Below are 17,311 nucleotides of genomic sequence, written 5' to 3' on the forward strand. Positions count from 1 at the left end.
GTATTCGGTATTCGCACGTGGGTGGGTAAATAAAGAAAGTATCTATGATCGTATGTACTTATATTACTTATAATATCTCAGTAATCGTCCAAGCTACATCGTCGACGATTTGTATCGTTAATTAAACGTCACGTTATAGATAAATGTATACGACCTTGGAAGGATTTTAAATGGAAGATATTTCCATGTCAACAGAAGTCGCGAGATATTGAAAAACGCGAGATGAGAATTGTCATTTCCGATTAAGAGGGAAATATTTATCATTTTCGTCGCTTATCGTGCGACAGTATTATCCTTGCTGTCTACGGCGAGGATGCCTTCCATGGAAATATGTAACATTGTGACACTTCTAAGGCAGGTCGGGCAGGTCGTCGTCGCAGTCATCCGGGTGAACATCCGTTAGATCGCGGCTACACCCCTTTCGCCGGGATCCGCGCGTGTTGATCATCGATCCTCGCGTGGATCACCGTCGAGGGCGGCACCGTAGCATAGTAACACGCCGGCGACCCGCGCCGATTTCAAGAGCGGCGCGCTATCGTGTCCCCCTTCACCTTCACCGCCGCCGCCTCCATCACCACCACTGCCGCGCCGGTTTTTCTCCCGAAACTCCGCGGCCTTCTCCGGCCTCCCTGATCCCGCCAATCCCTCTTCGCGACATCGTACGAGCCAGGACCGTATCTAATCGGGGCAACGGTTTCCGACTCCGATATCACAGGTATCGCTCTGCCTTTTAATCCCGGCTCGGCTAACACGATTGCTGTACGCCGTTTTGGTCGAAAAATCGAAGTCAGTATGGTTTCTTAAGCACGGCACAACGATAACTGTAATGTAAAGTTTACCGCACAGAGAGAATTTTCTCTTGAAATATTACCCTGAAATCATGATAGTTGTGGGACAACATGTACCACCAAGAATTTTATGCGAACTATTCTGATTAATATCTACCATAATAAAAAGTATTAATATCTATTACATTAAAATATAAAATATGTTTGATTAATTTTACTAAAATATATCTAGGAAATTTCAATAATTTTTCAAAATTTACCAATCTGCTTGGTAATTTTTATCACGTTGTTTGTAAAATGTCTTTTGTATATTTTAAAAAATCCTTGGTTGCCAAATTGTCCCAAGTTTGTACTGAATTTAAGGGTAAAATATAACAAAAAATTCTCTCCGTGCGTGTAAGGAAGGAAAAGTCGAAATACAAATATATGGAGATGGATGCGTAAGAAATATGTAATTCGATGATATCATGGAAAGTGTAGCTATATTTGGATGTTTCCAATTATAGATAATAATTTTTCAATGCTACTTTTAGCAGTACGCCTTAAAAGGCAGTTCTAATCTACTTAAATTTATATTTGTTTCTGTTTCAAGTAACATAGAAAGAATACTATCATATAAATCTTTTGAGATGTCACAGTAGGTACAATGTTTCTAATATTACAATATTTTGAAGTTTTATTTTTTACGATAAAATTTTTATTTATATCATCGAATTATGAAAGATGGTAGTTGGAAATAAAATTTATTGGCGAATGCACGCGTGCAGATTTTATTCTCATACTTTATAAATGATCGTTCCAAATTGGGACAAAATTCTCAATATTTTACATTCGGCTTTTTTTTTTATTGATCAGATGAGTTTAGAGGAATATTTTCTTTTTTATCTATCTAACCGAATGCTTCGAGAAACACAGATGATTTGAAAATTCGAAGATACTGAAGCACATTTCTTCAACATTAAGATATTCTCTTCTACAAGTAAGATATAAGAAATCTATATATATGAATACTTGCGATTTGTTAAAGCTATCTCCCTTGATAAGCGTTACGTTGATCTTTGCTCGCGTGCTTCGAGTATAATGCCATTTATATTTATTCGTATATTTATTCGCTACAAAATCAACTTTATGAGTCACGTGTCACGAATCTAACTCGCACGGCGAGATCATTGGTGCCTGTCATGACAAATCGATGACAAAAGTCATTTGCAAGTGCGTTGCGAGATACGGAGAAAATACCTCGCGATAAAATGGAAAAACATCACTTACATGGTATGCGGAATATGCATTTGCTCGACGCTTAAAGAAGCCTTAAAGAAAGGAACGCATTTGCTTCTGCTTTTTTTTCTTTTTTTTTCTTTTTTTTTTTGGTCAAAAACATCTTATCCGCATCGTTCTCTTATCGCGGTTTCTTCTTTGCATGACAGTGTCTTATTTGACATGCCGCCCTCCACGTGGAAGCGAACTCGCGTTGTAATTAGATCAAGTAACAGGTCTCGATCCGCCACGTGACGATCGATTACCTGGCCGATTATAATGTTCGATATCGCTGACCGACCGAATGATGACTTCGTCTAATTTGGATCTCTGGTCTATCATCGTTACATTATCTATCGCGTAATTTCGTATAATTGTAGAATAATAATTTTTTTTTGACTGTCCCATATTCTTCTATTACATCAAATTCTAATGACCAATTTGGAGTTTGAGTTAGAGAGAATCTCGAATATCATTATTTATCATTTCATTCCCTACCTTTCAACATATAGATAATTAAGATCTTAAAAAAAGATTCTATTGGATTAAAGACAATTTGATGAGAGAATCACGTTAGTACAAACGACCGTCTAACGATCGTCTTCAGCTCGTATTCTTTTCTGAATATAAACCCGACGTGTTCTTTAACTATAAATGATCTTTCGGGGTCTCGAATCTTACGTGCGACGTATCGAAACCTGGTGTCGAAGTTTTTCCGATATTTATACACGGCCGCAAGTCTACTTTGGTGGAGTCCACTTCTAAAAATACTACGAAAACCGGCGCGATCCGGTTTTCGCGAGTGCCAAGGGTTAATTGCGCTCCCAAAGCGCTTTGTTTGTTCTTGTTGCAAAAATCGTCGCTCACGTTCGACGTAACTTCGCACGCGCGTGTGCGACGGCGGTTTTACCACGGTCAAGGTGTTTCACTCTCTCTCTTTCTCTTTCTGGGAGTAGATGACGTGCGAGTGCGGCCGTTTCGCTCGCGAAGGAATAGCGCTGGCACGTGCGGTAATCCTTGAAAATCGGCGTGTTCGATTATGAAGCCGCGAATGGGCAAGCGGAGTTAGCGAGCGAGACGCATTCGTACGCCCACGCGACTTCTCATTTGCATCGAACGACGAATTACTCAGCTGCTTATCGAACGCTGCGAAATTCAACGTTCCCCCCTCTCCCCCACCCCCGGAATATTAGTTACAGACGGTAGATGTGGCATACTTCGACGTAAAAGTCTAACGTTAAATAAAGAATAGATGCCTCGAGATATTCTGCTTTTATACTCCACTTTAATCTCGTGAAACGTTTATGCTGATTCAAAGATAAAAATGTTAGAAGCTATTGTTGAAATAAGTTGGATTAAAATCGCATCGAGTTCCATCTCCAGAGAATTTTGACAGGGACAAGATGTTGCTTCTACTTTTGGATCAATCAACTTTTCTCTTGAGATATTTATTTTTAAAACAAACTCGATATCGATTACGTGTTTGCTCATAAATCTTATAGCTCTCATAAATCAAGCTGTATCTAAGTGTGTCCAAGTGTAGTCGACATTTTAGTTAAGGGAATATCGACATCACGTTGGTTGCAGAATCTATCATTAGAGCTAGGTTATTCGTATATACGCTTAATTAACGCTTTTCACTTTGGGTTAGACACGTTTTGATCTTGCGTCTAGATATTCGTGCATCGTGACATCCCGACAGTTTAATATCTTCACTCTTTAACGCACATTTTTAGCGTTATCGACAGTCTCGTGATACGCGCACGATAAACACGACAAAAATTAACTTTTTAACGACGCTATTAAAGATATAAGGTCACATTCTCAGAGATGGATAGACAGTCGCGACCTTTCCATCTTTTCTCTTTTACTTCGACAACGTATTATATCTTAAATTCCTTAATGGTACTCGACAATACGTTTACTTAATCCTCCAATTGGTACGACGGAAGTCGTACGAGATGAAATATTAATTGCTGATCGAGTAATTAAACGTCGCCGTTGCGTTGCGTTGAGGAGAATTTAATTGGTCGCGTTCGCTTTCGCGCGCGTATACACATCCCGGTAAATTTTCGGCGGTGCCTCGGCGGTGCGAACGCATTCGTGGGGCACGCTTCTTGCCAAATTGCGATCAGCTGCTTCGGCATAAATCTCCGACCGGTGTCAACGGAATACCTTCGCGCGGAATAAACACGCGCGCGCGAGAGGTATACGGAAACGGCGGGGAGACGGAGAGAAGAATTTATTGCGCGTTCCGGGATAAATCCCATAAGTGCATTAAAACGTGGGGCGAGTAGTCGGTCCGGAGTCGGTCCGGAAAAATTGCGAGTAGAGACAAAACTGCGTGGACCGCGCGGTAACGCATTAAATTTTACCACTCGCGAATTATACGTGTCTGTCGGATTTTCGTTTTCTGCACGAATGTAAATTTTTGTGATTACATTTTTTGAATCGTAAATTAACCGTAATACGAGTTTCCTATAAAGAACGTCTGTGTAAATATGCATTTCACTATTTCAGTATTTTATTATTTCCGTAGTTGTCTGTTTTCCGATGTTACACGGTTCATACCTAACTGGTCAAGGTAGAAAATGAAACCTGTCCATTAAATTAATTAAAGTGAAAAATTACATCCTCCTTGTCGGCTGTTTTCCATTTGCGTTCCTAAAATTCAAATTAGAATTATCAGTTCAATTATTAAATATTAATATATGTTGTATTATTGTATTGAAAAAAGTCATTTATTTACTCAGTTTTTACCAATCGATTTTGGGGCAACTAAAAAATATTCCTCTCCCGTGGAGCTTGTTATCTTCGTGTCGATTTGCGGTTCGTGCAGCCGAGGGAGCATCGCGATGCATCGACAACTCCCGTCAGTTGCTGGCAATAAGGCTAAAAAAAAAAAGAGAAGTATCGTGGGTCCGCGATGCGCTTCGCTTCCTCGGCGCACGAAGCTGTTTCGAAGGACAATCGAACGGGGTCAAAAGTCCTCGCGTTGCTACGCGAAACGTTACGAGAAGCCATGGAAACGAGTCGGTTGCGCAAGCGCCTCGCATTTTCCCTCCCCGCATTCTCCCCTCACGGTCCTTCCTCTCTTTCGATTTTCCGCGATTTCCGGCTGAGCAAGTCGCGAGTTTTCCCACTTCTCGGCCTTTCAAATCGAAATTGACGTTGCCCTCTTCTCGTCCCGATGCGTAACGCACTCCACCCGACATTTCTGTGCTCGTCGATACGACGAACGTTAATTTGCGTATCGCGTTATGATGACCTCGGTGTATCGTTATACCTCGTTTATATGTCATGCTTTTTATTATTGGAATTTTCATTTTTAATGTGAACTTTATCCATGTGAGACTATGTCTCTCTATTTTGAACATGAGCATGTATGTAATTTAGAAAAAGAAAAAGAAACATTAGTTGAACGCACATGCTATCTTTCACGTTTTTAAATCGATAACTATAAAATAATGAGATTCAGAAACATTTAAAGACAGCATGTATCAAATGGAATTCTTAAAAAATAATTAGCAAAAAATGAACAAAATCTCTTGATGATCAGAAATCGATAGTCTATCGAATTAGAATGTGGTCCACTCGTTTATTGTTATTTTTTATTTACGTAAATGTTATCACTCACATTTTTATGGTATATTTGATGCTAAGTGCATGTGACTTTTATATTTAACATTTATTAGCCGCAAATACGCTAAATGAAAGTAAGAATATCAGTAAACGAGTCAATAGGGGAAAATCGGCGGATGATGCATCGTTATCCTTTCAAGGGTGCGTGTGCAGCGGTGCAAGTGAAAATGGCGATGTCGCAACAACTACGGCTGTTGACCGCTACGAAAGAACGAAAGTCCGTATTCTTGACTTGCCGCAAGACTTTCTCATTGCTCGTTTAACAATACGAGCTACGTTTTTTAGTCAACTTAAATTGGTTTATTAATTTGCCTTGATGTACGGTCGGTATTCATTTTTCTTCTCATCTGATGATTATTGAAATAATTAATTCATTTCTCTCTTTTGCCTATTTTATATATTTTTTAATTAAAAGACAGCAACGGTCAAGTTTGTCGAACCTTTGAAAATATAAATAAAAATAAAGAACAATATATTTGTCACTTTAGTTAATTAAATAAAGAAAAATCAAACCGTCTTAATTTTTATACGGATTATAATCTCAACATTGAAATATCGATACAGTTGAGAGAAGCATATTCACTTTTTAATTAAATGTAACCGAGTAAAATAGCATTTAAGTGTCGCGGCGAATTATATTTTTACCATATGACGATCGAGATTATAGCGTGCAGGAAGATGTTTGTTCACTCACTCGTGTCTTGGCGATAGTGATCGATCGGTCAACGGAACACCACGCGACGAATATTGGGTCAAACAGCGCGATCTAAGTTCACCACTCGACGGCTAAAAATGGTGCCGCTGTTCATTGACTTCAAGGATGACTTCAATCAATTATTTGCGACTAGGCGTAGTGGCGTAGTTCTTTCCCGGCCGTGTCGCAAAAGCCGATACCTGCACTCATAAACCTTAATCCTTCACGCTGTTGTCTCTGATGCATCGGTCACGCTACATTTCGCCGTTTGCGTGCGATAGATTGCGTGCAACGATGTATATGGTCTGTCATTGCATCCTATCTGTATATTCATTACCAAGTGACAGTGAAAACCTATCTCTCTTATCCCGGAAGACTGTCCATGCAGTATTTTTTCATAGATCTAATTTATTTTAATTTAGGCAGGCAATCTATTAAGTTTTTTGATATTCAAGAGTATATTCTTTTTCTGTTTAAGATTTTAATATTTTTATTATATATTAATATATAATATGCTGAAATTTAATTTACTGTGCATAGAAGTTTATGTATTTTGTCCATGACTACATCATTATACCAAGAAAACCACGTTATAAAGCTATCCAAGAGTTTATATAGCGAAGAATATAAGAAAATTATTTTACTGAATATACATATCTGAAACTTCATCGTAGTAAGAATCTTTTCTATAATTTGTATTTATGTTGATAAAAGGATGGCTATGAGAGTCAGACGCGGTTATCTGTGCGTAAATTATCAAATTCACTGATTTATTTCCAGTGTATTATACATTCGTACGTTTCGACCTATATTTATATGTCTTACATATGTAGAGATGCAAATAATCTGTGAAATGTAAAAAAAATTCTGGTATATTATTAGATTCTCAATATACGAACTCTCGAACCTTAAGTATCTTTAACAGAGATATTGCGAGCGACCCAACTGGCCAAATTTTATTGATTTACAACGCTACGTTTCGACCGTGGGCATGATTCTGACTGGGGGAAGCCAGAAATATTACACCAAGAAAGACATACTAGAAAGAGGGAATTAGCGGAGATGTTTTTTATTAAAAAATTTGACGGCACTATCAATTTACAAAAGGACACGGAGAATCTTAACGTTCTCTACGAACATATCATAAAAGAATTATAACTCCTTCCCCTTCTTCGCTACTTCCCTCTCTACGTCCTAGCTTATTACTACAGCAACTGTTTGTTTTTATATTGTCAAGTTCGTCAGTCTAAATTTTACCACCGCACGGCTCTGACATGACACAAACATCTAACGAAGTATGCCGTTTAACGAATATTTTATATTGTATTGTTTGATCCTGACGCACAAATATGTAAGTTTCTAATTGTATAATTACGGATTTTTGATTGTCTTTTACTTATTGCGGAGTACTGAAATATGTTGTTTAGTTTCTAGATTCGGCGTAGTTAGGGCATTATGCCTGACGAATATATTTGTGAGAGATCGCTTGAAAAGGACCGGATCCACGGTCGAAACGTAGCGTTGTAAATCAATAAAATTTGGCCAGTTGGGTCGCTCGCAATATCTCTGTTAATTTTAATTATTCACTGGCGACTCAAATTCTCTAATACTTAAGTATCTTTGTTTATGTGTCTATTAATTTTTGCGGTATAAACTCTTTTTCGTTCATCGAGAACAGTGGTACTTGAACGTCAGCGCAGATTTACAGCGAAATTAGTTAATATCCGTTTTATCTCCCTGACTAACTTCCGCGTTTGGCTTGTCGTATCCGCGGCGCATCACCGCACTTCATTTCACACGCTCGATAGCTTTTTGATAGCTGATTGGCAGTGCCTGCAGTCTATGGCCTTAATCGACCGATTTCCAACGACAAAACCTTTCTCTTCTGCACCATTTGTACGATTTACTGTTGCGCTTCGGGCCGCGCAATTATCGCCAGCCCTGCCTGAAAATCGTTTTGTCCCGTCCACATACACAAGTGCGCCGTAATCGCGTTGAGGACTCCATTTCCCTGACAAATTTCCAACCGCGAGAAATGAAGACGCATTGCGAGTTTTAATCAAACGTTTAATTAAATTTAAATTTACAAGAAACCAGTATTCCCTCTCGCGTGCATCAAGCTTAAATTATAATTACAAATTAACTTTTTTTTTCTTTCGTTCTTTTCAAGCTATTGCACTTGCGGTACTTGATCATTTGTGACGATAATCGTATGATGAACAAATAGAAACAGAAAAATTAATTAAAAATATGATCGTATCTTTCTTTTAATAGATATTGATTATTTTGTATAATAAGGAAGAGAGAAAGATATCGAATCTGCCGATTATTTTTACATTATTTTTACATACTTTTTTAATAAGTATTGTGCTTATTATTACGATATCAGTCGTAACGTGATTCGTTTATTTATGCGTGAATGAACGCCCCAATCAATCAGAAATGGTCTGCTTTATATCGCGGATCGAATTCTAATATTAACTATTACATTTTTGTTCTTGCGCACGCGGTGCGTTCGTTCCGCTTCACTTCACTCGCTCGATAGCCTTTCGATAGCTGCTTGACATTGTCTGCAAACTACGGCCCCAATCGATCTACTTGAAACGACAAATTTCTTCCTTCCGCATCGATTCGCCATTACGGTTAGCAATAAGTGTCTCCTTATTGTCTAATAAAACCCCGATAGCACCAATATCCTATAAATATTCATATAACGTCCATGGGCATTCTGGACATAATATGGACATCTATAGGATATTGTGTGCTGTCTGGGAATAGATTGGGGGGGGGGGGGAACTTTAAGTCGGTTAATCCTTACACGCACGTGGAGGAAAGGATAAATATTTCTTCGCTGTAGAGCGATATAACTTTTTTGTTTACCGTAAACCGTGATAACCGCGCGTATGAGCTTATCCGAGATTTACGCAAGTAATATAAAAATAACCGGGGCTCTTTCTCAAAGCTACTTCGCAAACTCCGATATACGAACTTTTCGGCGGATCTAGCGAAAATTCGTGCTCAACTTCTTGTCGATCTTCGGCAACTAACATCCCCGTGCCGGCAATCTCGATGCATCACTGCACTTCACTGCACATATCTTGTGCGATAGTCTTTTGATAGCGGGGCCTGTAGTCTATGGCCTTAATCGAGCAATTCCAAACGACCGACCTCAAACCCTCCCTCTCGTCACTCTCTTTCTCTCGCTCTCGGTTTATGCAACCGGCACATGTTGCACTTTAGCCCGCGTCGTCGGTGCAAATCGAGATGCAGCGCGACCTCGGGAGTGCGCGTTCGGCTCCCCCATTGTAACGGGACGGACCGTCGTTTACGATGGACGTAACTCGAACTCGGTGAATTCAGGGATGTTAAAACTCGGGGGATAAAGTTGAAGAATTTTATTAGCGCGGGAACGCGGACGAAAAATTGTAGGAAAAGAATTCAAATATCTTGGAGTGCCCTTTAAGAGCGTGCACTGTAAAAAAATTGTGTAAAATTACATGTAATTTTGAGACCCACTATAATAGGTGTAAATTTCCACACATTTTTAATTTGTGTAATTGTAATACAAAATTACTTTTTCCTTCCGTACTGTAATGTTGTAAAATTACAACCATTATATTGTATAATTACAACTACTAGTGGGTCTCAAAATTACCCACTATAATAGTTGTAATTTTACAAAATTTTTTTACAGTGTGGCTTCACGTGGTTTATATGCCGTGACTGTTTCGAAAGAGTTGAAGACTTGAAAATTCAATACGTCAAACGCCAAAAGAATCTTCAAGATCCATCATGAAAATCCCCCTCCGCAAGCTCAGAGATTCGCAAAAATCTTTAATCCCACAAATTCGACGAAGATCGTTTGTTCAAAAATGAATCGCGAGAGATTTCTTTATCAATTTTTCTTTTTATTAATCTTAAACGATCGTTTGTATACGGTACACTAATACATACGTGGAGCGTTACTTCACATCCAAATGCGTGACGAAAATAACATCGTAACTTGGCAAAAAGATCGAGTTACCTAACGATATTTTTTAATCGTTCGGTCACCACCGGTGCATCTCTACGGGTCCAAAATTATGCTTCTCTTCTTTCTCGCGTCGCGATATTACCTTTGCCGCCAATCACTATAGTCATTCGATGCCGAAAAGGGAGCAGTGGGCCGAGATCTGTCGACGGATTCGCAAGTCACGCGGCTTAATGCCTCGCGGAGATATCCCGACGTCATCATGTCGGCCGCGCGAATAAAAGCGCTGGAAAAAATGCACAAGCCTGACGTAATTCACCGTGCACGTTGCCGTGTTCTAGAGGAGCAGACTAATTAGACGTTGTTAGCCCGTAATGAGGAGGTCCCTTGCCGCCCGCGAGAATCGCTCTTACATGAACGCGTACGCAAATCGCCGCGAATTGACGGAGGAAAATTGTCGGCCAATATCGTCACGAAAGCAGCATTGAAACGACCCGAGTCTAGATATAGATGCATACCGACGAATAAAGTATCTTGTTAAACGAGCACCAAAGTCTTCTATAGAAACGGCACAGCATAATTTTTAGTTCAGTAATGTATTAGCGGTATTAGAATTTTTCTCAGTTTTTTTATTACGATTTTTTATTAATTATTTTTTTGTTTAATCATAGACTAACGTGTATTATAGCGTTTTATCATTGATGTGTGAACAGTGTGATGTTTCATAAAATTTTATAAAGATATAAAAGAACTTGAAAGAACCAGAAAGTCTTAGATTTCTATAAATGTATAATATTTAATTATATGATCTTATCTATATCGAGGCACGATAATAAAATCTTTTAATCTTGTCTTTTAGATACATTATCAGTCTTAATCAGTTGAAGTGTCTTCATTTTAATAATTTGTAGACCCGGAAAAAAATCTAGATACATCCACGAATTTTTATTTACGAACAAACGATAAACGTCGCGATATTGATTTAAATGATTTATTGTTTGTTCATAGATAAAAAATAATAGATCGAAGAACGATTTCAATCTTTTTTTCTCTTCCAGCGTGTGATAATTAAATTGTTATATTTATATATTGGCACCCACACACGTCTTAATCTTATCCGCGTGTAAGAAGATAGAATATCCCCTTTAATTTTATCCGCGTAATGTCTTAACAACACCGGCGTCTACGATGATCTACGATGGAGCCGTGAGGCGGAATTATTTCGGGAAAGATCGAAGATCGCGCGGCACTTTTTCATTTTTATCGCGACAAGGGGGAGATCTGCATTGCGACACTGTCTCTCTCCTGCTCTTTTTGGAAACTCAGTCGGCATCCTCGTTTATCCGATTCCAGCGCGATGATCTATACGCCATAACTCTGGCTATCCCATCCCCTTCGGAGGCTGATGTGCGTATGGATCACCCGGATTGGAGGAAATAAGAGCGTGCGGATCGAAAAATCGAGTGATCTAAATTTGGGGATAATGTAAAATGCTATCTTGCGTGGGTGCGTAAAAGAAAAGTATATTCAAGACGATTCAATGGAATTTTTTTTTTCGATAAATTGAATTCGCTTTTTTTCTATTTCAAGATGAATGGCAACTCCTTTGGTGGAAGAAAATATTTTTGAGCATTGCAAAAAACTAGATGTCTTTGAAATATCAGAAAACGATTTTTTGAGAAATTATAAATGACAAGAAATAATGATAATTTTATTTAATATTCTTCGTCGATTATCGAGCATCGATATTTGTTCGCCATATTTAAATATATTGATCTTGTGAGTTTTAAGCAAATAATTAGCAATAATTAGCACGAAAAAAATGTGTGCAAAAGTTCAAAAGTTTTCTTTGAAAACATTTCAAGAATAATATTTTTAAAAATCTTGACATAATTTACGATATTTAATATAAAAAAAATTATAGTTTAATTGAATTAAGTTGAAGAGACTTTATACGCATTTCAGGAGCGAGTTGTCGAAAACTTTCCTAGAAGCAAGTGCGACCTTTATTAAAATTGGATCAATCACTGAACTCGAAACAATGATAAAGCCATCACGAGAAGTCTTGAACGTTAAATTCACCCATGTAAAATCTTCAATTATACCTCCTTATCCCCAGTCGCGCCGTTCTCTAATCGATATTAGAGAGAACCGCTCCTGAAATTCTCTCAACGCGCTACCGCGCTCAACGCGTTCAAGTGTTCGGCCTTGGCCGGTTGCTGCACGCTCGTCAAGGATTTCGCATCCTGGGCGTCGATGACGTCGCCCGTTGTCCAAGGGTCGGAAAACTCGGAAATGGATTGGACGGGTGGGGGGAAACGAGGCTCTCGTGTGGACGTGCACGTAACCCGCCGACGCATGTATATAGTCGCGCTATATGCAATTTGTCATCCGACAGTCGCGTATATCTTGTGGCATTATCGATCATACGACGAGATCTCCTTTTCTGATGACATATCTTTTTTCTTAGGCTTCTCGACTGTCTCCGAGATATCGTTGATACCGTTGATGCAATGACCGCGTGGTTTATTGGCTATCTGTAATTAGCTGCTTTCCGCCTTGCTTAAACGCTCGAGACTCGAAAATTTAACACCACACATTGGCACACGCTTATTTATAAGTATAATATATATTGTTATATTTTTCTGTGCACTCCCTACCTCAACTGACGTTCTTTCTGACGCAAATTCTGTCGTCGCTGCTCGCGCGATATTTATCGTCGTGAAGGCGCGCGTTTTGTCCTCGACGCGTCCGTTCGGTGACACTTTGTATAACTCGCCGTCGTGCACGCTCGTACGTGCATTGCCGCTCGTATGCGCGAGCTCGGTATCAGGTCGGTCGATTAAACTAAAATTAACTCGTCCAGTTTGCGCGAGCGAGTTCCCTCTTTCGAAACACGTTCGAGCATCGCGTTCACGTCCACGTGTCCTTACGTCGTCCTGGAACTGCCCCTAAGGAACCCCTCTGCTTTACCCATGCATCGTACGCTTTTGAAAACACATTGATGAAATAAAAATAACACGATCTTTTATTAACTTTATTTTTAATAACACATTTGTAGGGGAGACTAATTAAAATTTTGAACCTTGAAAATTTTTTACATTATTCATTTATTGTAAATTTCAAGTTTTGTGATTCAAATTTGCAATATATTTTAATTTTTTGTTTACTTAAAGAAATTTTTATATTAGCCAAGTTTATCTTTTGAATAAATAATTATATTTTTAAAATTTTACATATCTTATTTTCTAAATTAATTACTATTAATAAGGATAATTATTTATTCTGAATTAGAAGTTTTTCTTCGAAGCATTCCTTTGAAAATCATATTTTACCATTGGCGACTTGACTCGACAGAAGCACATTTACAATAATTATTAGTTGAAAGTTTATTATTAATTACAATATTTATTTATTTATAAGTATACATATAATTCCACAGGTACCTCAAGGCATTTGTCTCGAATTAATCCCCAGCGTTCATTCGAGAATGTATTTTTATCTGAATAATAATGAAAGATAATCAGTCTGGACTTTATTTTATCCTTCGACATCTGTCGATAAATACGTATCTTTATCCCCCCGAGGCGCTCTTTATGAATCTATTTTACTCCCATATCTGAGTGAGAACGTACTTCTGTCTCGAACGAGATTAATGGCTAATATCGATTTAGTATTTCGCTGTGGGTACTTTTCTAATGTTCTAATGTTGAATAATTACTACTATATTAGATTTTATCTTATTTTTTTCCTTCATAAAGTGCATTGCCTAACGATTAATTTTTTGTCATTTCCTTATATAATTCCTTATATAACACGGTGATCTGGACAACGATTCTGTCATCGATTTGAATTCACGTGAAACATAATGACACTTAAGTATATAAACGTTGCTTAACGATAAGCGTTTAAACAAATAAAAAGTGTTATAATATTGAACATCGCTTCGTAATATATACCTACTTTTTCATGCATCTAAACGGAATTTTCAGAGTTTTTGTTGAGAAACGTTTCTTTCCATAACGGGAATATCAAACAGAAATTTTCAAAGTTTTTATCGAAGATATTGCTCCGGTATGAACGACTTAAATCTCGCTGTAAAACTTTCTAACATCAAATTTATATCAAAAACGTTATTTACGCAGATTTTATAAGAAAAACACTGAAAGTTAGAAAATATCGTGCAACACACACAAAACTTTTATAAAAATATAAAATTTTCTCACTCTCAGGTAGATCGATTATCTCGGTTAGTAACGCGTGCTTTATATTGCGCCATGAAGAAATTAATAAATCTCGATCGTTCCGTGATGAGAATTTGATCAACGTCTGAATTCGATTATTGTCTTGCCCGACCGCATTGCATCCGTCGGTGCATTCTGGAATATACATATTTTATTTAGCCGCTGCGGTACCTTTCTATTCGTCGGTGTTTAAAAATTTTATCTAGCCACCACAATTTATCGCCCGGGCATACGAATTTTTTAACGTCACAAATGACGAGTGGGAAAACCAGAAATATTTAACACTCAAGGTACACTGCAAATGTGAGCTTGATATTTATTCCTTCGTCCACCTTAATGTTTATTTAATTTTTATTAGATTTAACTCTTATTAGATTCATCTAATTTCAAGCTTCATACATCTAATACGAAAGTAGCTCGTAGTTGTCATTATGATCAAACAGGCCTAGTGATGAGCGTGCAATGAGAATGCGAACTATAATGACGCTTACTTTCTACTCCATTCGTAGCTAAACGCACGCAAGTATGATTTTTCCAATGTAACATTTAAGTTCTGGACAAATATATACAAAATGTGAGTTATATATTTCGAAACCGTCGGAAACCGGACTATATGATCGACTTTCGATAAATCTCTTAATTTTAGTAACAAAGTAGTGGCTTATGATTAATTTATACCTTGATATTGATTTTCTGTGTTTCTTGTTTCACGGAATCGATCAGCCTGAATTCCGAGAGGTTCACTTAACGTGAAAACGCGCGTCGGGAACGCGAGGCTTCCCTATACGTCGCGACGACGAACGCGGCAAATAGCGTGGCGTGCGTGGACGCGCGCACGATTTTCTTTCGCCGTAATTTCCGTTGCAATTAGTCTACGGCCGCGTTTCGGGAAATGCCGGGATGCACGCGACGGAGCTGCATTGATTCGCAGATACAGAGGCAGCGCAGCGGAGGCGCGCTCGGGGCGCGGAGGTCATGGGTAATGGAGTGCACCGTCACGTTGCTATGGGAAATTCGGGATTCCCCGGGTTAAGGGTCGAGAGGATAGTCGGCCCGCGCGATCGAAAGGTTTCCACAGACAATCGCCATTTATAGCTTTATGCCCCATTGTTCCGTCGGAGCGTGCGGCGATGTTGACAAATTAATTAGCGTCGAATCAATCTGTTTGCAAATTAACTAAAGACGAATAAACTTGAGTCAATTAAATGAAATAAGTGAAAAAAATTATATTTGTTTCCGCGATCCAAACAGAACGGGATAATGGCCTTTATTAATTTTTTTTAATTAGACGATAATTGGTGAACCTTATATACTTAATTAATTGCTCTGCAAACCGCACGCGGATATGCGCCAATTAATATTTGGTATTCGGTTGATTTTAATTATTTCTGCATCGCGCACGGCAAGAAATTTAAATTAAATTTATTGAAAGCATCAATTTATTCGCTTAAATTATTTCTTTTCTGTTCTTGCTGTTCGATAAAGTGCGAATAATCGAGTCGGCAGCGACGAATAAATTGCCGCTCGGCAAAATTTTAAGAATGTTACGAGCACAGCTATATATAGATATCGCCACCGGTGAACCGTGGGGGGGGGGGGGGGGGGAGACTCGTTATCGATGGCGATTGCGTGCCTAATTTACCTAATTATTGATATTCGAAATATTCCGCAGTTCGGCGAGTTATGTAACGGCGTATTATAACGCGACGCGTTTAACGACTCCTCGGCTCGGCTCGGCTCCTCGTCGCGCGATTTTGCAAATTGCGACACGACGACCCATCGCGTGCGACGTCTTTCTGCACCAGCGGCAATCCTCGCTAAGGAACCCGGCGATCGATTCGCGGAAGGTTCACGGGCGGTGCAAAATTCGCGCGCGCGATCGAGATAAAAGGTAACTCGGCGGGTTTTTTGGCGCTCCTCGAATCGCGTCGACGCTGTCTAACTCCTTCCGTGACTAAACGGAGTAATTTTCGCATCTCGCGAAGAGTGTCCCGAAGATTCTGAATGTCTTAAGTGCGCTTGTTAGCCAGATACACGAATGGCATGAATTACGCGAAAGTAGCCTTAGGTATATATATGTATTACTCTATTTACTTTTTTTTTTTAACTTTAAGTACAATTAAAATAAATTACGCCTGTCTAGTTTTATAATTTGTTATGATAACTGATCGTAATTTTCGATTTTACCAACAGTATTCTAGACGAATTAGATGAGAAGATGAGACCCCAGATAGACTACATGAAAAGATAAAAAGTTTAAGTTTCTTGTCATTACTTACGAGTTGCATTATATTTCCTTCGCATCAGTCATCTCCTTAGTTTTGCTTAAGAGGGGCGTTTAATAGAGACATAGAAATCTGGGTTATAATAACAGCTGAGCATGATTTTTGTAACGTAATGATAGACATTTCTCGGTACAGATAAATTAATGCTAAGCCAGCACGAGCGAATGCACGATTGAGTTTCACTCGTCGAAACTGCGAAGTAGCATTCGCACTTATCGCTTCGTCTAAATCGCGTGGTTCTCACAAAAGTCGATCGCAGAGAGGCAGTGCATTTGAATAAAATGTGATCGTGCAATTTTATCGATTTTAGTAGAATCGACTCTGGATTTGACAAATTATTAAAGAAGAAAAAATTTGCTTGCCTCGAAAAATTATCGCCTATGTTCTTGGACCATCGATTTACTCCGGCGTCGTTGGTGCCGTGCCGTCTT

General features: G+C 38.7%; 2 protein-coding genes across 2 annotated transcripts in view; one reads left to right on the forward strand and one right to left on the reverse strand.

The window, feature by feature from the left end:
- The window catches only part of LOC112458626 (protein kinase C delta type-like), a gene marked incomplete at its 3' end in the record, with an annotated part of 31,097 nt that overhangs the window by 2,981 nt on the left and 10,805 nt on the right, over window positions 1–17,311 (forward strand). The gene's annotated exons all lie outside the window — the stretch shown is intronic.
- On the reverse strand, window positions 207–14,773 carry LOC112458630. Its single transcript, XM_025022369.1, has 2 exons — window positions 14,578–14,773; window positions 207–757 (listed from the first exon to the last, which is right to left on the reverse strand). Exons 1-2 carry the CDS (start codon window positions 14,741–14,743, stop codon window positions 519–521), a joined length of 405 nt encoding a protein of 134 aa, XP_024878137.1. The 5' UTR covers window positions 14,744–14,773; the 3' UTR covers window positions 207–518.

The sequence above is a fragment of the Temnothorax curvispinosus genome, unplaced genomic scaffold (genome assembly GCF_003070985.1).
Source record: "Temnothorax curvispinosus isolate PA1 unplaced genomic scaffold, ASM307098v1 QBEX01009046.1, whole genome shotgun sequence".
NCBI classification, from domain to species: Eukaryota; Metazoa; Arthropoda; class Insecta; order Hymenoptera; family Formicidae; genus Temnothorax; species Temnothorax curvispinosus.